Source organism: Cynocephalus volans, chromosome X, assembly GCF_027409185.1.
Source record: "Cynocephalus volans isolate mCynVol1 chromosome X, mCynVol1.pri, whole genome shotgun sequence".
In the NCBI taxonomy this organism is placed as follows: domain Eukaryota; kingdom Metazoa; phylum Chordata; class Mammalia; order Dermoptera; family Cynocephalidae; genus Cynocephalus; species Cynocephalus volans.
In genome coordinates, this window is record NC_084478.1 from 10,288,874 (window position 1) to 10,313,414 (window position 24,541).

At 43.6% G+C, this 24,541-nt stretch overlaps 2 protein-coding genes across 2 annotated transcripts in view; both read left to right on the forward strand.

Annotated features, from left to right (window-relative positions):
• Positions 1-1,415, forward strand: part of LOC134367012 (protein Shroom2-like) — a 65,991-nt gene extending 64,576 nt beyond the window's left edge. The window contains exon 7 of the mRNA XM_063083662.1: positions 1,149-1,415. Coding sequence (XP_062939732.1) covers positions 1,149-1,415 — 267 coding nt within the window. The remainder of the gene's footprint in view (positions 1-1,148) is intronic.
• The window catches only part of LOC134367154 (G-protein coupled receptor 143-like), a 238,537-nt gene that overhangs the window by 129,031 nt on the left and 84,965 nt on the right, over positions 1-24,541 (forward strand). The window lies entirely within an intron of this gene.

Consider the following 24,541-nt stretch of genomic DNA (forward strand, 5'->3'; position numbering starts at 1 on the left):
TCCGCAGTCTGGGTGCTCACGGTGGATGTGAGTAGCATCCACCGAGATGTTGCAAAGCGGCAGAGTAACAGTGGCTGTCCCGGTGCCCAGATGCAAATCAGGAACTCCGGCCTGGCATCCAGCAGCCTGCCTGTGAAGACACTGAATGTTCTTTCCTTTCTTAGATTTCATTACACTCGGATTTTGTTTTCAACACAAAGAATGATCAGTGTTTGAGGTGATGGGTGTGCTCGTTACTCCGACTTGATTACACATGGTATACATGGACCAAAATATCACTCTGTACCATAAATTTGTACAATTATTACATATCAATTAAAATAATAATAAAAACATGAACCAAACAAACAGAAAAAGATGCCCCCGAGTGGATTGTTTTCAGAATCCGTGACTTACCTCATCCTTCTAATCCTATCTGGTTTAGATCACAGTTATCATTTTAAGTACATTTATTTTACAACTATTAAAGTGATTTAATTACAAATTAAAAAGAAACAACTTGGAGCTTCTAGCAAAACTGGATGTGTGTTCTACAAGGCAGAGTGACTGTGTCATGCTTTGGGGACAGAGTCATCTGTGTCCCCCAGAATGGGACCCTTGTAAGGAGCAAGGAGACTGATCCCCGGATGCCCATTCACAGACGTGCGTCTCCCGCCTCCTTCTGTGCCCTCTTGTGTCCCGTCTGCAGATGCACTCACAGACCCCTCCTGCCTGGAGGTTTAGAAACCCCACCCTGGCGTTTCCTTAGAGTATTTCCCTTTTGCTGACTTTCCCACAGCGTTATCATAGAAAGAGCTTTGACAAAAATAGGAACCCTGTGTCCTTTGCCCCTTTTGAGCATCTCAGGATTCTGTTGTTTTTTGTCCTTGGTTACTCTTCTGCTCACCACCATTCCTGTTAACTGTTCAAGGCAGGTGGGCGGAAACTCAGGCGGTCCATGAGTGGCCTCCTGGCCGGCTAGGGCTGGAGCCACTGGAAATACTTGGTGTGGGTTCCATGGGATCTTTGGTGGCATCAGGGTTTCCATCGATGATGTTATGGCTGGCCATGGGACCAGCCTCAAAACTTGCCAGTGTTTTCAGGGGACTGGCCAGAGCCCCTGCTTTAGTCCTGGTCCTCAACAGGTCTGTTTTTCTCTCTCTCCACAGCAATCGCTGCTCGAGAAGCAGAGAGTCCTCATCCAGCAGCACGAGGATGCGAAGGAACTCAAAGAGAACGTGGACCGCCGTGAACGCGTTGTGTTTGACATCCTGGCCAGCTATCTCGGCGAGGACAGCCTCGCGGACTACGAGCACTTCGTGAAGATGAAGTCAGCCCTCATCATCGAGCAGCGGGAGCTGGAGGATAAAATACGCCTTGGCGAAGAGCAGCTCAAGTGCTTGTCCGACAGCCTTCAGCCCGAGAGAGGCAAATAAGAGATCCGTCCGGTGGAGGACGGACATGGGGTCTTCAAGCTCGGTCCCCAAGGATGCAAGTGCAAAGCCCAGCCTGTATTTATATCCTGCAGAGAGGATCCTCCAATAGCAAAGTGGCTGTTAGAAAAGCAATAACTTCCGTGTGTGTTTGGGATGATTTATTTAATCTTTTAGTTTCCCCGTTGAATGCTAAGCAGAGAGGCTCACCCTCAGCCATCCTCCTCTCACCATAGCTGCCCATAATGCCGGGCTCTGCTGAATGGTGAGTTGCTACCATGCAGGCTGTGGGCGGGGTCCAGGTGCCCGCAGTGGTCATTTCCAGTGGGAGATCTGCTGCTCCTCCTGTCTTCAGACACTGAACCCACAGCTCAGGAGGCAGCTGAGTGTCATTAAGGTGCATGAGCGTGGAGACCCTGGTGCGCATGTCTTCTCTTGTGATGCATCAGGTGTGGCTGCCACGTTCAGTCCCTGCTCACTCAACAGTGTGTGTCTTCGTTGTCTCTATCATATAATGATGTTCTCTGACCCAGCAAAAATGATGATGGTAATGATAATTTATTAATATTTTGGAAAGATAAAAAGAAAAAAAGGTTAAAGAAAAGTTAAGTTTCCTAACGATTAAAAACAACTGAAATGAACAAACTATGCATTGGGCTCACTCATTCTAAGATTAAAGTTGCCACTTAAATAATGTGCATGCTTTAAAACATTCACACACAAGCAAACAAATAGTCCTTCTCATCCTACGCCACAGTTTAAATGATAAATTACTTGGTTAAAGGTGTGTCCCGCAATAATGTGTTTGTTAGCCATCTGTTTCCCAAGACCAAGAGAGTGTTTCTTAAGTTACTTTTCCCCCCGAACATTTATTTTGTGTGCCTGTGGTCATTAATGATAACTGGCTACTTTTCTTTTTTGCCTCCTTGAATCTGTTACCATGCCATGAGGGCCACAGCCCACGTAATGTGAGACTCCTCCCTCTCTTTGTCCCGAGGTCCAGTGGACTACACGACTCCTACACTTGATCTTTTTCTTCCACAGAGTTTAAAGATTCTGTGTCCTTTTCATTCGTTGAAAGGGCAAAATTCTAAAGAGAATCTGATTCACTAAAAAACATTGTCATGCTGTCACTTTCCGTGTGACAAGTTGCAGACAGAGAGAAAATATTTGCAAATCATGTATCTAACAAAGAAAATTTGTATCCAGAATGTATAAAGAACTCACAAAACTTAACAGTAAGAAATACAAACAGCCTAATTAAAAAGTGGGCAAAAGACTTGAATAGACACTTCACCAAAGAGGATATACGCATGGCAAATAAGCACATGAAAAGATGTCCAACAGCCTGCCGATGGCTTGGTTATAATTTATTGTATCTCATAATTGTAGATCTGGGTGTTTCTTCAAAAAGATGTTGATCTAATTAAATGTATGGTTAGTCGTGAGCCAATCCTTCAGATGTCTTCATGTCGAGGTAGTATAATAACAGGGCATCTGTTCTATCACGGGATTGTTTTAATCCTCATTGCCACTTAATCCCATAGAAGAAGTTTTCCAGCAGGTGGGGACATTTGCCTTTGTCAGCAGTGACCACAACCTTACCAAAGCGTTCACGCACATGCGCACAGATGTCTTAAAGGACCGAATCCACGCTTCCTGAGCCAGAGGGGCTGGGCTGGGCTCCGAGGCACTGCGCGGTCGGTAGCTAGCGTGCTGCAGAGAGCCGAGTCCGAACCAGCCAGCTTCCATAATGCAGGCAGCACACCGCCTTTTTGGCAGCCTACCAATGCAAAAAGGATAAATGTCTTTTCACAAGTGTTTCTTCCTGTTACATTAAGCTATTTCTAACTCGGAAAATCCCTGATCTGCCAATGAAGTGTCCTGCTCCTTTCCAGCTGGCAGTCCCTTGCTGTGAACATCGGTCACGTCAGAAAAGCTGAAGCTGCTGTCCATGGACCTCCTTGCTTCCTCGGAGACAGCCGAAGTGATTTCAGAGTGTTTTGTTTTTAATTTAGATAAAGCTTTCACCTGTGATTCTTTCCCTTCAAGTACAGTATTGTGATCATTTTGATATGTATGTAAAATGTGAATAATTTGTGTGTCTGTACCCAGCCTTTTGATGTCTTTTTAGGACTTTCTCTTATACATAGCAATATATAGTGCCCTAGTATCTTTTCAGCAAAGCACATTATCGTCACAACTGTCCTGTCTGTTCCTGTTTGCCTCTTAAATGTCTGGCTAGCAGGGACCCAAAGATTCAGTGAGTGCATGTACATAACTCTGTATATAGTTATATTATTACATATAAAACAATCTGGTGCTAATGGGAGGCCCTTGGCAATCTTAGGTGGAGGCTGACCCCTCGCCCTGTGTCTTAGCGCAGGTGTGGAATGCCTGTGCAGTGCGATTTCGGTCAGGAGTGTGGCCTGTGGCTTGTATCCTTCATTCCACCAAGGCAAATGTGTACAGAGTTCAGGCTCGGCTCATCACTTACCTAAACAACAGATCATCCTGCTTGACTGTAACAAAATAAATACTGTCTCTTCAAGTGAATGGAGCATGTCTTTGATTTATGTTACAGCTTTGATCAGTGTTACAGCTTTTTTTTTTAAAGAGTCAGAATATCCTTGCCATATGTCAGATTCTTATTTTAAACCATTTGAGTAAAGTGTGCTATTGGTTATCTGTGTGTAATTTACTTATGCCGGTCTAGTTAAGGCCAATCAGTTTGCAGTCAGGAGAAAGTCAGGGACACAGGTCATATCAGTTAACTATTGCCCCAGTAATGCTGCATAACTGTAAGATCTCAGCAGTGTACAGTGCGAAACGTTTACTTGGCTCGTGAATTTGTGGATCATCAGCTGGCCCAGGCTGGGCTCTGTGCTGTGTGCCTCTCATCTTCCTCCTGGGACCAGCAGTCTGGCCTGGGCATGTCCAGGGCAGAAGCACGAAGCAGGAAGCCCTGCCACAAAGGTGCTAGTCACAGCTTTGGTCCTATCACACCTGCTAACCTTCCACTGGCCAAAGCACATCACATGGCCTAACCCAGAGTCGAAGGGCATGAACAGGCGCCACCTCTGTAGTGGAAGAAATTATACTGTCATGTGGCGGAGTATGGACACAGGGAGGCGCGAAGATTCGGACTGCCAATGGGCTCTGGCACTGGTGCCTACTAAGATGGAGTGGCACTAAAGTGTTAGGAGCGTGGAGCAAAGCCACCTCTGTCACCTCCTAGTTGTAAGGCCATAAGCAAGTGACCTAGGCACTCTGGGGCCCAGCTTCCTCTCCTGAAACTGGAGATGAACTGTGAGATCACGTGAGTCGATGCACGTCAGTACTCATAGAACCCATGCCTGGTTCAGAGAAGCCCTGTCCGAGCTGCGAATGCTGTTGTTTTCTCATTACAGTCTGGAGCTGGAGGAAACGCCACAACCACCGGAGAGCCAGTTGGTGTCTTCTGGGTTGGTAAGATTAGAAATGCTTCTGTTAAGGGGCAGATTTGTGGGACCTCAAGGTTAAGGCCATTGGGATTGTCGGAGGACAGTTTTTAATAAAATAATGCAAAATTAGGTTGGAGAATATTTCAAATTTTAAAAATTCACAACAAATTAGATTTTAAAAAGCAGACAAATACACATTCTGTTTTTATTTTTGGCTTCTGCCATTCTACCAGGCTATGTCAGCCTGACTTATTTGAGTTCTGAAATGATGAAATTGGGCTGGGTCAGTTGGTTAGAGTGTAATGTAACACCAAGGTCAAGGGTTTGGATCTCCACACAGGCCAGCTGCCAAAATAAGTTAACGAAATGGTCAAGAAATTCGTACACAGGAGCAATTCAAATGCAGTTTTAGATGCTGCTGTGATGTTAGGCCATGCGGTTGTATAATCAGATGGCCATTTTGCAGGTACCTCAACTCATGGATGTCAGCATGCAGGAGTTTCTTCCTGAGCACTTGTGTGTTCAGGCTGATGTACTGCACTGGTGACAGTTTTGTCTGCTCTGTGGTGTGGACCCGTCAGACTTCACCGAGATGGCATGCGTCGGGTACACAGGTACACTGACACACAGTCTGAGACGTGGGGACACAGCAAACAAGTTGATGCGTTTTCAGACCTGTTTGCCCTGCTGCCACAGACTTGTGCCCCACAAGTACAGGCATTCTGAATGTTTCTGCATTTCCACTAGAACAAAGCAAATGCGTTGTGTGTGTTCTTATACATGCTGCATCTTAAGTTGCAGCAACCCACATACATGTACCCCACTAAACCCAAGCTATATTATCCCCAACTCTACTAGCTCTCAGCCGGATCCCCAAAATGCCTGTAGCAGTTCCAGTGCCACCTGCACCAGGAATGAGACATGGGCATTATACATAGGGTACTCTAAGAAGGACACACCTAACATCTCAGGTATTCTTGCCAAAAATACCTCAAACAAACCCAAAGGTTTCATGGTGATGAAAGACACATACAGAGAAGCGGTTTAAAATTTGAGGAAACCAAGGCAGCCTGAAAACAAGATGTTATGTATGATACTGGAAGGAATCCCAGAGTAGAAAGAGGACATTAGTTGGACAATTGGTGAAATTTGGGAAAGGGCTGTTGCTATGGGTTGAATATCCCCTCCAATACTCATGAAACTTAATACCCAATGTGGCAATTTTGAGAGGTGGGGCATGTAAGAAGTGCTCGGATCACGAGGGCCTTGTGAGTGGATTAATTCATGGGTTAATGGGTTATCAGAGGTGGGACTGGTGGCTTTGTAAGATAAGGAAGAGAGACCTGAGCTATCACATTCAGCCCCCCTCCATGTGGTTTCCTGCACTGCCTCAGGACTCTGCAGTGTCCCTGCCAGCAAGGAGGCCCTCGCCAGATGTGCCCCTCACCCTTGGACTTCTCAGCCTCCAGAACTGTAAGAAATAAATTTACTTCCTTTATAAATTACCCAGTTTCAGGTATTCAGTTACAAGGAACAGAAAACAGGCTAAGACAGTCTGTAGGTGATAATAGTGTATCGATGTTAATTTTTTAATTCTGATCCTTGTACTGTGGTTTTGTAAGTGGTTTCCATTTGGGAAGCCTGGGTGATGAATATGTAAAGATACTTGTGCTATTTGCCACTTTTTAAAGTCTGAATCATTTCAAAATGGATAATAATTTTAAAAATTAAGGGAGATTGTCCTTCAGCCTTATCCGAAGAGCCTTTACTCATATGTTGTAACATTCTAGCACTTTCATCCACTACCTAAGAGGAGCTTTAAGGTGGAGTTCCAGTATTTTATCATAAACAAAAGGATCCAATATGATATGACTCAGTGTTGCATAATGTGGGTCCTGCTTGCATTTCTGACCCCAGCAGCTGTAGCACTTCAGTGAGTACAGGGGTGTCCCCGAGTAGAGGGGTGGCCCTGGCAGGTGTGGCGGGAGAGGGCACAGGAGCAAGCCCCTAATGGGAAATGCGGGTTTCTTCATCAGCAAGGCCTAGTGTTGTTATTCTCAGCCCTGAGACGAGAAAGGAGGGAGAGCTCGAAGAAGGCAGGGCTGTGACCCGTGAGAGATGCTGGTTTGTGAAGGTTCAGGGACAGACAAGGAATCTGTGTGTGATGGCGCTCAGAAGAGTCCCCTCCAAAGAACAGCTCAGAGAAGACCTTTTCCTTTGGCGCTGGCTGATTGAGTCTGGGAAGCCCCTGCTATGCATTCCTCTGTTGGGGGTTCTCAGCATACTGAGGTTTCCAAGAAAGTCTGCAATAAAGAGTCCTATTTATCTTTTTGCTCAGGGTTTCCCAAATATATTTGAGCTTCTGTTGCCACCACACCAATAGGTGTTTTAAAATGTAATACCAATCAGAATGCCCAGATGCCTCGACAGACACAGTTCTACAGATGGTAACTCCTGGTGGCAATGTGGGACTGTTGGATATAAGGGGGCCTGTCCCTTGAGATGGAGGGGAGGACCTTACAGTTGTCTGTCTCCATATAAGACTGTGGCCTTTAAATTTGGTTTTGCATAATTCCTTTTTTTTTTTTTTTTTGGTGGCTGGCTGGTATGGGGATCTGAACGCTTGGTGTTAGCAGGAACATGCTGTAACCAACTGAGCTAGCTGGCCAGCCTAATTTTGGATAATTCTTTATCCAAATTAGCTTTGGATATGAGAGAAATGATGCAAAACACACATACAGATACACACACACACACATGCATTCCTATGTGCGTGTATGTATACGCATAGCTAACAATGTACTTACATGTTAAAAAATATTTCTGTGCCAAACACATGATTGGCATCTTACACTCCTTATGAAAGGCCACCTACCCAATAGTGACACAGCTCTCATTAGCTCATAGGTCTCCTGGTACAGCCCCACTCCCCACATCCGTTTCTCCCATCCGATGGCCCCGTCTTTCTTATTGCCATCTCCACTCTGTGCTGTGCCAACAGTCTGTGGCAACAGTTCTAGGATTTACTCAAGAGGAGTGAAAGTGTCTTAGGCCCTTAACATGCACTATCCCCTTTTATCCCTAGAATGGTCATTTTCCCTCCCATACAGGTAAGGACTCTAAGGCTTTTCAGAGAGGTTAGGTAACGTGTCCAGTGTCACACAGCCGGGAAGTGGCAGAGCTAGAAGTCAGTCCCGATCTTAACTTCGGGTTCCTCTTCCTCAGGGAACCTATGGGATGCTCTGGGGGAGGAGGTTTTTTACTGTAAATGATGCTCCACTTGAGGTTGACCTGGGAGGCCTGATAAATAGAAAATGGAAGGTATATTCAGAGAGTAGAATATGCACAGCAGTGAACAGGAGTAAGTTCCATGGGTGAATCTCAAGAGAATTCTGCTGAGTGAAAGAATCCAGGCAGAAAAGAGCTCAGCCTGGGTGGTGCATTTATATGAAGTTCCCGAAGATGCAATAATGGCAGGAGTGGGAAGACTGGCTACCTCCACAGCCGGCGTAGAGATGTCCTGGAAACGGCCTTCATCTTCCTCTGTCGGCTAGGTGCACAGGTGTCCCCATATGGAGAAACCACCTGTGTTCAGTGGAGATGTGTGCCCTTGATGTGAGCTACACCATGATGTGAGGCTTTTGCTGTGCTTTAACAGGCATGGCTAGGAAGGAAGCAGTAACGACCTTTGGGTCAATTTGTTGAAAATGATGAGCTGTTCTTAGTTCTTCAGGTGTTTTTCCTGGGGTTTTGTCCACAGGGTTTGGTTTATATGTGTGTTTTATAAGTTTTGACTCCCTCCCCTCTGTGCTGTCTATGATGGTCAGATCTTAATTTGTATGTTTTGCCTCTTCTTACACTTTGGGCTATAAAGGAGAGCAGGTCCTGTGATTCAACCTGATTATTTCCATAGTCAAAACCTGGAAACAGCCCCAAGGTTGATCAGTAGGAGAATAAAGCAACAGACGGTGGTCTGTTTATACAGTGGAATGCTACTCGGGGGTATAAAGGCATGGACTACAAATCACACAGGAGTACACGTGCATCTCAGGAGCATCATGCTGAGTGACAGGCGGCTGACACACACAAGACCTGCTGCACAGCTTCATCTACGTGGGCTTCTAGAATGGGTCAAACAACGTGTGGTAGGAAACATCAAGATAGTGGTTGTCTCTGGGGTGAGGGTTGATTAGAAATGGGCATGGGGCCCCTTCTGGGGTGATGTTAACATTCTGGATACGCTTGAACAACTAAACATTTTAGCAGAAGAGTATGTCCCTGTTCGTATCCAGTCATAAAATTATCGGCCCATGAACAGACCAGGAAGATGTGCAGGCTATTCTAATCGAAAGAAGAAGAAAAACAATAGCATGTGCAGAGAGACTTTCAAATAAGAAAGATGCAGAGCATGAAAATTTTATTTACATATTCTGTTTGTCTAAAGTTTCCAGTCCTGGGACTGTAGAACGTATATTTGGAATTAGAGTCCTTTTTAAACTCTGACTGGCAAGAGCATTTTCTTCATAAACAGATCCAAAGAATCCAAATAGTAGCAAATGTTAGATGTTGTCTTAGGCCACCTGAGCCACTGTAACAAAGTACCATAGACTGAGTGGCCCAAACAGCAGACATGTGCTTCTCACAGTTCTGGAGGCTGGAAGTCTGAGGTCAGGGCACCACCACGGTTGCGTTCTGGTGAGGAATCTTCTAATTGCTGACTTCTCATTGCATCCTCACCTGTCACAAAGAGAGCAAACTAGCTCTCTGGCCTCTTAAGAAGGCACTGATCCCATCCATGAGGGCTGTGCCCTCAGGACCCAATCACCCTCCAAAGGCCCCCCCTCCACATACTATCACACCGGGGGGTCATTTCAACACGGGGTTTGGGGGTGGGGGACACAAGCATTCAGTCCATAACAGATGTCAACTTCTTGGTATCCTGTTACACCTCTTTTCTCTTTGTAACGGATACTAAGAAAAAGAATTATGCAAATACTCAAGCACTATGTATGCATTGAGGCCCGGACACACTGCACTTTGGTAAATTCTCCATCAGGAGGAGCGAAATCGAGTGTGGCAGCCACCTCCAAAGTTAGCCTCTCCCTTTTATTGTAAAGACAAGGAAGTTTTACAAGAAAATTCAGTTGATTTAACCATTACAAAAACACAAGGATATCAGCAGAATTATGGCTGACAAATGGAAAACTAGTAACATCATTGAAATAAGTGTAGTGACATTCCCTAATGCAATTTACAAAAGGTTAAGTCAATCCGCCAACAAAAGCTTGACCTTCGGAAACACTGTTTTTACCTACAGCAATTTCCCCAGCATATTTACATCTCAATCAAGTAATTGCCTGTCCTTGACCCAGCAACCTTGCTGTGTTACAGTTCTATAGCTTACAATGGGAGACTTTAGCCTGGGGCAAGTTTCCTGTTCTTTTGCAAGGTTAACATTTGTATATGTAATCCCAAAAGGTTAGGCTAAATGAGAGACTACAGGGCTTTGGAGGCCCTGTGAAATACATTTGTTTTATAGTATACTCAACAGTATCCTGTGTATAAGAAAAGTATTTTTCTTCAGCAACATCTTTCTAAATTTAAGTGAAAAAGAACCCAAAATGATATCTAAGAAGTAGAAGGTGGTGTATTTGTCAATGTGTAAGACAGCCATGACCTACAGGGCAGAAGGAAAGGGACAGGCCTTGTGGAATTTCCAGTCTGTATATTCACCTTGAAGTGACAAAATATTAATTCTAAGTAGGCTGTGGAACACGTGTATTATGATCCTCAAAACAACTACAGACAACCTAACAGATAGAGTGGTTTATAGAATGTCTTCTCTACATGTGGTTTTAATAGTTTTCCTTTTAGTCCCAGTAGTAAAGTTCGTTGGGTGTGCTTTGTACTCAAATCTTTGCACAATCTCTGCTCATTTGCTTAGGAGAAATTCCTTCTCATGGGAACACTGGAGGCAAAGTGGAGTTTTGACTTCCACATGACATCTAGCCTTCCGCACTGGCTTGCTGACATCATTGGCCTTTTTGGCCGTCTCATTTCTTATTACAGAGGCCCATCTGAAGCTATGCCCAATCACTATTTCACCATGTGTACTATGTCCCAACAAGCCAATGACTCAACTGGGAGGTCACTTCCCATGAATTAACCATGTCCTTCCTAATGTGTTCATTGTCGATGGCCTTTCACAATTACATCTCACCCAGGTCAGTGCCACCTCTGCTGACACCTGCATTCATACACTGCCATTGCTTTAAAACATGTCATTACCTCCCTGTGATATGAATTAAATACAATGTGGGAGGGACAAGAGAGACTTGAGATGGACTCTGATGGTCCACTGGTAAACATACTCTGCCCCCCAAGGCTAACAGACAAAGAAGAGACATGACCAAGAAAAGACACCAAAGACAGTGCTGTGGCCCAATGAAGAACGGGCACTGCCATAGTGGCCGTGCCTAGCAACTGGGAATTTAGAAGGCGGGAACAGTGGCTGGTGGAATGCGGTGACAAGTGGAAGGCTGAGGGAAGGGCCTCAGAATCGAGACCGGCCCACAGTGTGGCTCAGAAACCAGTGACAAGGGGCTGAGACGGACGTCTGAGAGGAGCTGTGTCCACCCCAGCCCCGCCACCCAGGGAGCTGGCTGTCCTCCCTGCGACTCGTGGCTCACTTGGAGACCGCATCACTGGTTAGTGGAGCCTTAGTCCTTCTTTGCTGTGTTGTTTTAAATTGGGGTAAAGCATACATGACAAAGTTTACCATTTGAACCATTTTGAATGTACAATTCAGTGGCATTGAGGACATTGACATTGTGTGCCACCATCACCTCCATCCACCTCCAGAACTTTTTCATCTTCCCCAACTGGAACTGTCCCCATTAAACACTGCCGACCTTAACTCTGTCCTCACTCCCCCGCTCCCAGACCCTGATACCCCTAATTCTACTTCCTGTCTCTGAGTTTGACTCCTCTACGTACTTCCCATAAGTGGTATCAGACACTGTTTGTCCTGTGTGTCTGGCTTATGTCACTTAGCATGATGGCCTTGAGGGTCATCCATGTTGTAGCGTGTGTCAGAATTCCCCTCCTTCCTTTTTAAGCCTGTAAGTAGGGGTGACATTCCACTGTCTGGATACACCACGTTTCGCTTATGACTCATCCACGGACGGACACTTAGTCCCACCTCTTGGCTGCTGTGAATAGTGCCGCCATGAACGTGGGCGTGTGAATATATTTTTGAGTTCCTGCTTTCACTTCTTTTGGGCATAGACCCAGAAGTGGAATTGGTGGATCATATGGTAATTCTGTCTACTTTTTTCAGAAATCGCCATATTTTCCACAGCGGCTGCACCGTTTTTTACATTCCCGCCAGCAATGCACAGGGTTACAGTTTCTTCACGTGCTCGGCAGTACTTGTTATTTTCTGGTTTTGTTGTTGTTTTCAATGATCCTAATGGATGTGAAGTGATAGCACATTGTGCTCAAGATATTTTAAGGCAGGTAGAGTTAAAAGAGAACAGAGAAAATGTCAACACAGATACTGAGGATAAAAATATGTATGCAACAATTAATAATACGCTTGGAACTACACTTGTAAAAAAATAGCCCTCTGATTTCCGTCTGTTTGATTTTTCATTCTACAAATATTGAACAGCTTCTCTGACAGCCTTTTCTTTCCTAGCCCCGTCCCCACCTCCACAGTGGAGGGCATCCCTTCATCCAACAGAGGCCGCCTGAGATAAGGAAGAAGTTCTCCCACCAGTGCCCAACCCAGTCTCCCTTCCCAGAGGTAAGAACTTTTACCATTTCCTGCACCCACTCTCTATCATAAGCAAACATGTTTTATAGCTTGTAGAATATATATATGCACATATTTTTATAATTATATATTTATTGTCTAATATATATATGAACATGTATTATATAAAATATATAATTAACTTTTACAGAAATGGACCTTCCTATACAAACTCTTCTGTAACTGAAGTTTTTACTTAGCAAAGTATTTTGAACAGTTTTCCTTGCCAGGACACCTCCCCTTGCTCTGTCTCTCTCAGTCTGTCTGTCTGTCTCTGTGTCTCTCTTTCTTTAATGAAAACCATGTGTGTGTATGGTACATAAATAGTGCCCGAAGGCATACTGTGAACAGGGCATTGCCCTCCCATCCCAGACCCCACTCCCAGAAACTGCCTTCAGTGGTTCCAGGTGCTGTCTTTCCAGAACATTCCATGCATATTCAGATATATGGTAAGAAGACATGTGTATCCTTTCATATTTAAACAAATTATAAAATACACATTGTTCTGTAACGTTTACCCTTGGTAGTGGATCTTTCTTCCTCAATGCATGCGTGTGCATGTACACACACACACACAAACACACACACACACACATACTGACACACCTGTGTATATGTGTGTAAATATGGGTGGGAGGTGCCTTCACTGGTTTTCTGGTCCCACTGTTGCACCTGCAGGCGATTCTCTGTCCCGCAGCTCTGGGAAGGAGGAGTTTCTTCATCTCTCTTGTGCATGGACCTCTCTGAGTTGAGGACAAAGTGACTTCTCTAATGTGGCTTTGCCAGCACTGATGAATCCCTCACCTTTAGGGACAGAGTCTGCGCTCCCCATCTCTGGCCCAACCCTGGGACGTCAGAGGGAGACCACAACTTTAACTCATTAATTAATAGTCGTTCCCTTCCAAACAGTGTTCTCCCAAATGCACTGTACTGGAGACTGGTGGGCTCAGTTGCCCAGTGTCCCTGGGTGGCAGAGTCTGTGCCAGCAGAGGCTGTGTCGTGCCATCTCCTCCACTCACTGAATTCCTCTCTATAACAACAGATGCAATTACCTTGCACATTTAAATGCTTCTTGCCAGCCCACATGTTCCAGCAGCCTGCCCCCAACTGGCAGTTCCTGAAGTCACCTCAAAAGGAATTCTCAAAGTCAGTTAAAGTCACTCAGCCCCACTCTCACATTCCTACCAAGGTGCCAGTTCAATTGTCCCTTCAGACTGATGTATTCAGGATTATGTGGTCATAAAGAATGATTGTTATAAAGGTGGCATCTGCCAGGAAGCTTCTGGCCCTGGTAGAGCTTTCTTATTTCAGCCTGGAGTGAGCCTTCCCTGCTCCTGCACAGGATGCTGTGCGGGCTGCTGTGACATCCTCCCTGCCTCGTGGGCATTGGCCCTGTGCCTCCACTGCACCTGTCCCATCCAGGCTCCCACCTCGCCACACAGAGGCCAGATGGAACTTCCTTGAGGGGATGGGGGTCTGTGAACTATTCCTCTGGACCCTTCCCAGCACCCAGGAGAGTGTTTTGCACATAGTAGATGCTCCACAAATGTCTTCCCTCTGTACATACCTTCTCTTCGTAGAAGGACACCAGTCACATTGTTTAAGGCTCACCTTAATGACCTCACTTTAATTTGATTACCTCTGTAAAAACCCTAGTTTCCAGTAAGGTCTCGGGAGAAATGTAGAAAGGAAGGAGGGAAATGTGATGGGAAGAGACTTGCCACATTCTGTCCCCAAAGAAGCAGGTGGGAAAAGGGGAGAAGCTGCACCTTACCAGGAAGGTGGCGCAGATTGGGAGCCAGGAAGCAATTCTATGTGGCCAGAGGAAATCGGGAGCCATCACCGCACCTAAAAAGTTCCGTCTGTTTGCTCATTCACTCACATGTGCCTCCTTTGACCAAGCAGTGCTGGAAGGGCCACGGCATAGTGGTAAACAAGACAGGTAAGGTGAGGAAGACCAGCAAGAAGGAAGGAAGGAAGGAAGGAAAAAAGTAAGACATTGCAGATCGTCACAAAGTAAAGCCAGGAGGGAGCGGGGAGTGATCGCCTGGGAGGTGCCGTTTTTGGAAGATTGGTGAGGAAGGGCCCACTGTGAAGACGATACTAGGGCAAAGGCTGAAAGCGGCGCGGTGAGGAAGGGAGCTGTGGAGTTTGGTTAGGTCGTAATCTGCAGTACGTATTACGTGACCAAGAAGAGATGTCAGGTGGCAATTAATCTTCCTAATGTGCATTCTTCAAAGCAGGGCATTTGGTTTATACGCCAACTGGAATCCCAAGAAACTAACAAGAGTCAACCCCTCCGAACAGTTCAATTCTCAGTGTGCTGACAAAATTCAGTTTAGTCCTACTGTTCTTCAGTAAAAGGAACCAGGGCTCTTTGAAGAAATGGTTGATTCCTTGTGGTACCAGCAAGTAAGGAAGTGCTCAAAAAAGAATGCAGCCATGGGGAAGGGACACTGGAGCCCACAGGGAAAAAGCTCACTCTGGAAAAAAAAAATTAGTGGGTGAAAAGATGGAAGACAATGAATTCGTATAGTCTCAAAGTAATTCCCCCAAGATATTTATTAAACACAAGAGAAAGATTAAATACAAAGGAAAATAGCTTTACACGAAAGAAATCAGCAGATACTCCCTCATCCAAGTGATGGGGCCCAGCATCCCCAGTCATGAGACATACAGACATTGTGAGCGCCTTGACCTCATGCACTGGGAAGGACACACATAATTTCTGTGTTATTCCAAAATGTACAAACTCTTTCCAATCATGAAGAAACATCTGGAAAGCCAAAATTAGTGCATATTTTGCAAAATATCTGACTGCTACTATCTAATAGTCTCAAGGAGATGAAAGACAAGGAAATACTGAGGACCTGTCACAGGTTGGGGGAGACTAAGGAGATACAACCACTAAAGACAATGTGGGCTCCTGGATCCTTGACCAGAAAAAGGACATCAGTGGGAAAAGTTATGATATTCAAATAAGATCTGTAATTTAGTTAATTGTATTGTGCTGATGTTAATTACCATCATGGTTATGTCAGATCTGAACATTGGGAGTAGCTGGGTAAAGGGTATATAAGAATTCTCTGCATGATTTTGCAAGTTTTTGTAAGTCTAAAATGAGTTTCAAAAACAAGTTTTCAAAATCAAGATTAGTATTAACTTTCCAATGAAAATTCTAGGTAAAGATGTTAAAGCCTCGCAATTGTCTGGCCTGCCCAAGTCGACCCCAGTGGTTTCAGAGCAGATAATGATGGGATGTAGCAGGGAAAACAATCTTTTGGAATATTGGATTTACAGTACACTGAGAAAATAAGCCTTCGGACGTTGAGGATTCTTCACCTGGGCCAACCCATTAATGTCCATACCGGCCTTGGTTTCTCTCCTGGTGGGTTGTTGGTTGACCTGGGATGACAGTGATCAGCAGTAGAGGATCTGCAAGGCAAGCTGCAGAGCTACTCATAATGACGGCATAACAGAGACCCAGGGGGAGCTTTAATTTGAGGAGGGGGAGAGGCAGAGATGAGCCATAGCACAGCGTTCAAGAGAGGCCAAATCTGGGGTTGTGCCGCTCTGTGGGCAAGACCATTCTTGGATTCTTTTGAGCACAATGAACTGGAAGTATTGTGACCCCAAGAGAAAGATGCCGATGGAAGATTTTTGTGTTCCTCTCACTTGCTTATAGTGGCAATGGCAGGTGGTACATTCTCTTGCTGCTCGTCCTCTATTGAAGGTGGGATTCTTCAAGGCTCTGAGCAGCCACTCCCTCCCCTCCAGTGTTGGGGTGGCGGACTAGCGGATCTTATTCCGGGATGGGAGTTTGCCATCAGTCAACCTCCACTGGGCCATTTGGGAGAGGCAGGACACAAGCCATGGGTGGGGAAGGTTCTGACTCATATTTTTACGCAAAATAGAATTTGAAGATCTATGTTGACCTCTAATAAGTTTTACTTCTAAATTTTACAGGGATACTGATAGACAATATTTTCTCAATATTTTATACAAACATATATATGAATAAATACGTTTTTTATATGTATTCAGTATGAATACACAAGTAGTATATGTTCATTACAGATAATATTTTCCCCAGTGTTGTATAGAAGTGTGTGTATGTGAATGTATAAGTGAATATATATTCATTTCACACACACGTAACCCAAGCAAGCTTACTTTTGAAGAGGGTGATTTTTCACATAGAATACTTAGAGCACAATTACTGACACAAACTTTAAGAAAGCATCTTCCTCTTTCTTACTTTAGATAGAAAACCTATTTCTTAAAAGGGCCATTGAGACGTTCTCCGAAAAGAACCAGTGTCCATAATGAGCCTGTTAAGCCCAACTGCTTCCCAGAAGAAGGAAAGATCAGGGGATCTCAGGCCCCACATAGGAGATTGACTTGAACCATCTTATCTGATAGGAATCCAGATTATGTGGTTTAGACTCTGAAGGTGAATGGATTTTCAAATCACCACTTCCAGGGCCTTAATTGGTCTCAAAGGAGAACATCTTATGGCCCTGAGGGATTAAAACACATTTAGCGGCAGGTCAATGCCTTCCAACGCTGTGGAATTCAGTGGACTGTCGCTGTGGAAGAAAGACACAGGTGGACACAGAGAAGGGCTCCAGGAAGACAGAGGTGGTGTCTTTTGTAAGGAGTAACGAAGCGAAGTTCCCGAGTGTTCTGCTGGAAGAATCCGGGGCTTGCCATACCCAGAGATGGCAGCCAGTGATTTAAGCAGGCGCCGGCTGTCCCATTATTCTGTGGTTCCAAGTAGGATGAGGTGCTAACAGACGAGCTTTTTTAGAAGGCATGGGAATGAAGTGAGTGGAAGAGTTTGCACCTGTCTGATGTAGTTTTAGCTCTCAGAAAAGGAAATGCCAGTAGACACACCCATGGCTTCGGTAAATGGATGAATTTTCCTAAAAGGGTGGTTCCTAATAAATCCAACCAGCAGTAGAACTTAGTAAAAGCGGACATTGCAGTGATCCCCACTGAGTGACTACCTGGAACCCCCTTCTGCCTCGGTGCACCCGCAGACCTCGCCTCACACCCCAGCTGTGGCATTCAGCGTGTTGTGTTGTGATCCATGTGTTGACGCCTCCTTTCCCCATTGATGCAGAAAGTCCTGGAGGGACCACCTTTATTAGCTGGCACACGGTCAGCTTGCAATAAATGCAGATAACAAAACCATAAGTACATAGTATGATCTTATTTTATCTCTGGGATCAATAAAGTTTTGCCTGAAAAATGAGATAACTGTGTTGCATTTCAATGCTGCTTCTTCGAGCAATGAAAATGGAGATGCCTTCAGACATTTTTCCCAGGAATTACATTCTGCTCATTTTGCAGATGATCAGCTTCAGGGAAATCTCTTTCCCGGGTTCCCTCAGAGGGAGCACCACGGACTTCCCCGTCGCGGACCCCATCCTTCACTCCTTCCTGCCGCACATGGAAGGGATGCATGTGGAGAGGCTGCCTTAAGATAAAACCCGTAAAGACTCACACTTTCACCTTCTTTTCAAAGGTCAAGGGTTCGTTTTATGTGACATCTTTTCACTGTTGAAAGATCGGAATGCACAAAAAAGAGTGAAGAAAATAAGTATTTCACCACCCAGAGGTGATATTTTGAAGTACTGCCTTCCAAACGTTTATCCATATTGACATGGGTGTCTTTTAAAAACAAAGGTGGGGTCATTCAACTACAAACACACAGAAGGACATATATTCTTTTGCATCCTCCCCCCCTACTTAAAATACAGTGAAAATTTCCTGTAATTAAAACATACGTTGTATACGTTGTATATGGTTGAATAATACAGTATATCATCTGGAATTATGAAATGTACTTGTGTATCCCCTCTTGCTTCATATATTGTCTCCAGATATTCCTTATTCCCAGTATAATAACACTGCACGTGAGCACTGGCACCCAGACACTTTGATCTCACACCTCTGATTTATGCACTGCAATCTATGCCAAGAAGTGAGAGATTGGGTCAGAAGACACAATGTTTTTGTTATTCTTGATAAACATTAACCACTACATTTCTATGTTTGTATCTTTGTTTGCTCCATCATTTTTTCCAATTAAAAAAGTAATAGATTTAACCTTAAAACATAAAAAGAAAAATCACTAGCAATCCTGGTATTCAGATGCCTTACTTTGTATCTTCCCAGCATATTTTATGATAGGCAAAAATAAGATCATACTATGTACTTATGGTTTTGTTATCTGCATTTTGGATTCCACCCTACAGGGACATTTTTGCTTGTTCTTCAATGCTCTCCTGCTTTAATATCAGCTAAATATTACAGTGAATGAATGACTGCACTTTAACATATACTAGGTATTAAAGTGTATTTCTATACCAGAACTAATTAATCCTCCACTGCTTGACAGCTTCTTAAAGAAATCTTTTTATTGTTTTATTATTTTAAAAAATAATGCTTATGACAGAAATATCTGAAACTACTGCACAGCCAGACACCATTAAGAAAAGTCACAATTCGAGTGTCAAAATTAAACACACTGTTGAGTGAAAAGCCAGTCACACAGGAATGCCTACTGCCGGATTCCCATTGTGAAATACAAGCAAAATTGAGCTGAGCTGTTTGGGGATGCATGCTGAGGTGGTAAAACGATAAAGAAAAGTGAGGAAGTGGTGATACTGTATGTCTTAAACTGAGTGGGGGCTACATGGGCATTTGCCCTGTCGTGGGTCATCGAACTGTACACTTAGATGTTGTGTGCTTTTCTATACGTGGTGATTCTTCACAATACAAATAGCTTTAAAAAACTCATAATCTTTCAAGCCTAGTTAAAAATTTCTTTTAATACCAGCAGCTAACCTCCCAGTTCAATTTATATTCATGATTGCATTGTACATACTATTTTGTAATATGCTGTTTATACTTGATATATTGTGAACATCTTTCTTTTGGTCACATATAATGGTACCTAGAATGGCTATAAGCAAAAAGACTAAAAATAAAAAATGTTGGAGAAGATATGGAGAAACTGAAACCTTTGTCCATTGCTGCAGCCAGTTGGGGAAACAACTTAGCAATTTCAGAAAAGTTCAATATAGGCACCGAGCCAGGGACCAGAACCCCCATCTGTAGAGGATTCATAAAGCAAATGTACCACACAGGGCCTGGTTTTCCAAAGCCTTGCAGTTTCAAATAGTGATCTTGCAAAGTACAGATTTTCCTCAGGCTATGAAGTCTCTGGTGTAAGATAAAGAATTCTAAACAGCAAGGTTGCTGGGTCAAAGATAGACAGGCTACTGATTGATATGTAAAGATCATGGAAAATCGCTGGAGGGAGAAGAATGTTTGCTAAGATCAAGCTTTTGTTGGTGGATCACTTAATTGTCTAATGGAATGTCATCTGACTTGTTTCACTGAAAGTTACCAGCCTATATTGTTAAACTATAATCCCACCTATGTTCTCTTTCTGTAACTTCCTGGTCTGGAAAACAAATGCTGGAAGAGAACCCCAATTGGGGCTTAATTTCCCAAGGAAGGGAAGCCTCTCACTTCAGGGCTCCCGAGGACCTTAACCACTTCGGGGCTTCTCACTGCTCAGAAGAGATGGGCTTTGAGTAATCTTTTGTGGCTCCATCACCCAGGGGAGGTGGGTGACAAATCCGTTTGGGGCAAAGCAACACATATCCCACAACCAGGAACACTGCTAGCACCAAGGAGCATGCCAAAAACATGCCCTCCAGGTGGGTGGCCTGCCACAGCCACCACAGTAACCACAGCTGCTGCAAATGTGGCTAGACATCACAACCACCACACAGATGGTCCACCAGCCACTGGAGTACATTGACACAAGGAGAGTCACCAGGAGAGACCAAAGAAAAGAAGAGGATGTCTCTCTCCACAAAGCCCATTCCAGAGTGACAGAAGAAGCATCTGCTCTATGATAATATTGGGGGACCTGAACACAACTCTCAGCATTGGACAGATCATCTAGGCAACAAATCAACCAAATAACCATTACTCTTTCAGAGGGAGAGAAGAAATGTAGGGTAATTAGTGGGGAAATGGGGGAGGCACAGAGGGATGGGGAGAGATTGGGCAAGGGGTATAAAGAATAAGTACAATTTGTAACAATATCCATACTAGTATATTCATTTGATCAACATATGTCAACACTGAACCCCCAAAATATGTATAATCAATTATGATTCAATATAAATAAATAAATAAATAAAGTTAAGTATACGATTACCATACCATCCACCAATTCTATTCCCAGGTAACTAAATGAGAGAAATGAGAACCTATGTCCATGCAAAATTTTGTATGCACACATTTACAGCCTCATTTTTCATAGTAGCCTGGACATAGAATCAATCCAAATGTTCAAAAACTGATGAATGAATAAAGAAACTGTGTAACTCCATATAGTAGAATACTACTCAGCAATGCAAAGGGACAAACTTCTCATACATGCTACAACATGTATGAACCTTCAAAACACTATGCTAAGAGAAAAGCATGAAATATTACAGCTCATATGACTCCATTTCTATTTTTCATGTTGGTACGTAGCTCCATTGCATGGGTACAGCATAAATTATTTAACCAAGCTCTACAGTTGAACTCAAAGTTGTTTCTCATTTTTCAATATAACAAACTGTGATGAACATCTTTGTGACTAAGGATTTTTGGCAAACCTTAATTACACCTTGGGACCAATGCCCAGAAGTGGAATTGCCTGTTTGAAGGATTGTGCATTTTCAGGCTTTTGACAAACTTTGCCGAATGGCCCTTCACAGGGTTTGCTCAGCCTCTGCCCCCACCAGGAGAGCAAGAGGGTCAAATGTCTCCTTTCTCAGACGCTCATATGCACTTCCCTCCTGGTACTTCTCAGTCATGGGGACTGTCCCCGGCCCGAGCAGCCTACCCTCATGACGCCCTGTATTTCTTTTCATTTCCGCAGGGAACGTTGCTGCCATGACCATCAATAGTGCCAATCGCCAAGTAGCAGGTTTTGCACTTTCCAGCATAGGATGGATCCTCTGCATGTCTTCCATGGGCTTTGTGGAGTGGCAAATGTGGCACACAGATGACTGCTCCCATGCCACCTCTTGCCTTGCCAGTGTGGGAATCTGGAGAGTCTGCGTTTACCACTATAACTTCAGCAAAGCCAAAGTTTGCCACCAATACACCTACCGTGACACCTTCCTTCCTCCTGCTATCCGTGCCGCTCAACACCTCCTGATGGCTGCTGCCATTCTAGGGCTCTTGGGGAGAGCTTTCAACATCTTTGCACTTAGGAATGTGTACATGGGGATTCTTCAGAATAATGCCACCTGCAGGCTATTCATTGCTTCAGGAATTCTGAACATAACTGCTGGTGTCTGTATCTTAATTGCTGTGCTCTGGAATTACTACTCCATCCTGAACCCCAAGGGTATTGCCTTCCCACCAGCTTACCATTTGCCCTTCAAGCCAGATACTCAGGAAATTGGGAGTGCCATTATAGTGGCAACGATAGCTGCCTTCCTGATGTTTTTAAGTGGGTTGCTTTTCCTCTCTTACAAATTTCCCCTGGACAACCCAGTACATCCCAAGGTTCGAGAAATATGCATTTCCAGGTTGCATTGGCTTTGCAAATCACAGATTCCCAGGAGTTTATGGGAAGTCTTACCAAGATGCTCTACCAAGTAATTCCAAGGACTCAAGACCAAGGCAAATGTAGTTTGTGACAAAACCTGGCCAATCGTTTCTTTTTGTTATCTTGTGCATAAGATGAGGTGGTTGAATTGGGAGCTTTCATTAAAAAACAAGCAAACAAAAATCCTGTCTTGCTCACATGTCAGTTGGTCTTATAGGATCTGGATTTTAATTGTTGGCTAAAGTAGATAGTCAATACTATAAACCTGCTGTATGGAAGTAAGAGTTTTTGAGTACATTAAGCTCTCACATCTCCCTCATAAGCTGCTGCCAGAAACAATAATGAACCTTCTATCCTATGCCATGGTAATAACATCTCCATATCATATTAAGTTTTCCAAAATGTGTGGAAGTAGAGAGAAGAGTCTAAGGAACGTCACACACACATTACCAGACTCAACAATAACCAACAATTATTAGAGATTTTAGCTTCCTCACCACTTGCCTCCCCCTTTTAAATCTGTTTCTTTTCTCCAAGTATTTTAAAGTAAACCCCAGACATCATGTTCCTTCATCACCATGTTCTTCAATATCACTCTCTAAAAATGGACATTTTCTTGCAAACGAATTAAACCTAAAATCTAACAATTATTCCTTGTTATCATCAAGTACTCTGAATTTTTAAATACCTCAAAAATAATTCTGTAGTTTTATTTGTGACAAGCCACTCCTTCTGCCTCGTAAGTCTTAATCTAACACACACACACACACACACACACACACACACACACACACACACACAAACACACACACACACACAGAGAGGGCACTCCTCCCACAGCCTGTTATGTTTTGTTTTGTTTTTTAATGATTTGGATTTGCTGAAGAAAGAGGGTCTATTGTCCTGTCACTTAACTTGTTACCACTAGAGGCTCAATTAGATCCCTGGTGACCTCTCTGAGGAAGACCATGTCATAGGCGGTGCCATGCACTGCATAGTGAACGCATCATAGCAGGTGGCTCGTGATCCTTGTTCCTTTTCGTGATGCGAAGACTGATCAGTGGTGGATCCGGGAGGGGAAGTCTGACCCCTCTTGTAAATTTTCTCATCACACCTCCCCCTGTCCCTAATGGTTTCATCTATTGACTGTCCTTGTTTGGATCACAGTAAGGATCGCAAGCGGTGACATTCTAACATGAGCATTCTTGCCGGATTTATTAGCTGGGATGCCTTTGTAAAGAGTTTTCCCTCATTAGCTGTGGCCATTTGCTTCGTCCAAAATTCAGGGCTGGCCGGTTAGCTCACTGGTTAGAGCGTGGTGCTGGTAACACCAAAGTCAGGGCTTTGGATTAATGTACCAGCCAGCCACCAAGAATAAATTTTTACTGAATAGGGGATGAAAAGATGGAGTGAAACTTAACTGCACTATTTAAAAAATAAATTAAACAAATAAAATTTAGTGCCTACAAAAAGTCAGGGTAAATACTTTATTTTTTCCCTTTAATTGTTGGTTTCTCAAGTAGACAGGGAAAATGTCCTAGTTACCTTTGGTGTTGCCCAATGTATTTGTTTTTTGGATTTTTCTATTTCAGTTTTTTCTTTCTCTTTTTGGAGTATCAATAACTCTTGAGTCTGAACTCATGAGATTGTTTCTGTGTTTTTATCATGGACATTTTCAAATACATTCAAACGTAGTCTTTATTTTCTCAGCTTCATTACTTATTAATATATGATTAGTCATGTTTTATCCCTACCCTTACTACCTGCTCTGACCACAGAATTGGATTATTTTGTAGTAAATCACTGGCAATATATTATTTTATCCATATATACTCCATTATATATTTCTAAAAGATAAGGACCCCTTCTTTCTTTGACAAAACCACATTGCCAGTATCACATCAAAAAGGTTAACAGTAATTTCTTAATGTACTCAAATACGCAATGTTCAAATTTCCCTCATTGTCTCATAAATGTTTTTAACAGTAACTTGTGGGTTTCGATATGTTCAAAATGTTTCACTCAGTTGCATTCGTTACTCCTTTTTATGATCAAGTTGTAGCATCTTTGGCAGTGAAGCCATGGGGACACATACGTCCATTGACTTGTCTCCATTGATATTTTCTAAGAGCAAAAAAAAAAAAAAAGAAATCTATATTCAAGACAATCATAACATTCTATTTGCCTCATGTAACTGCTCATTTTCTCAACGAAATTTGTTCTATGAAAATGA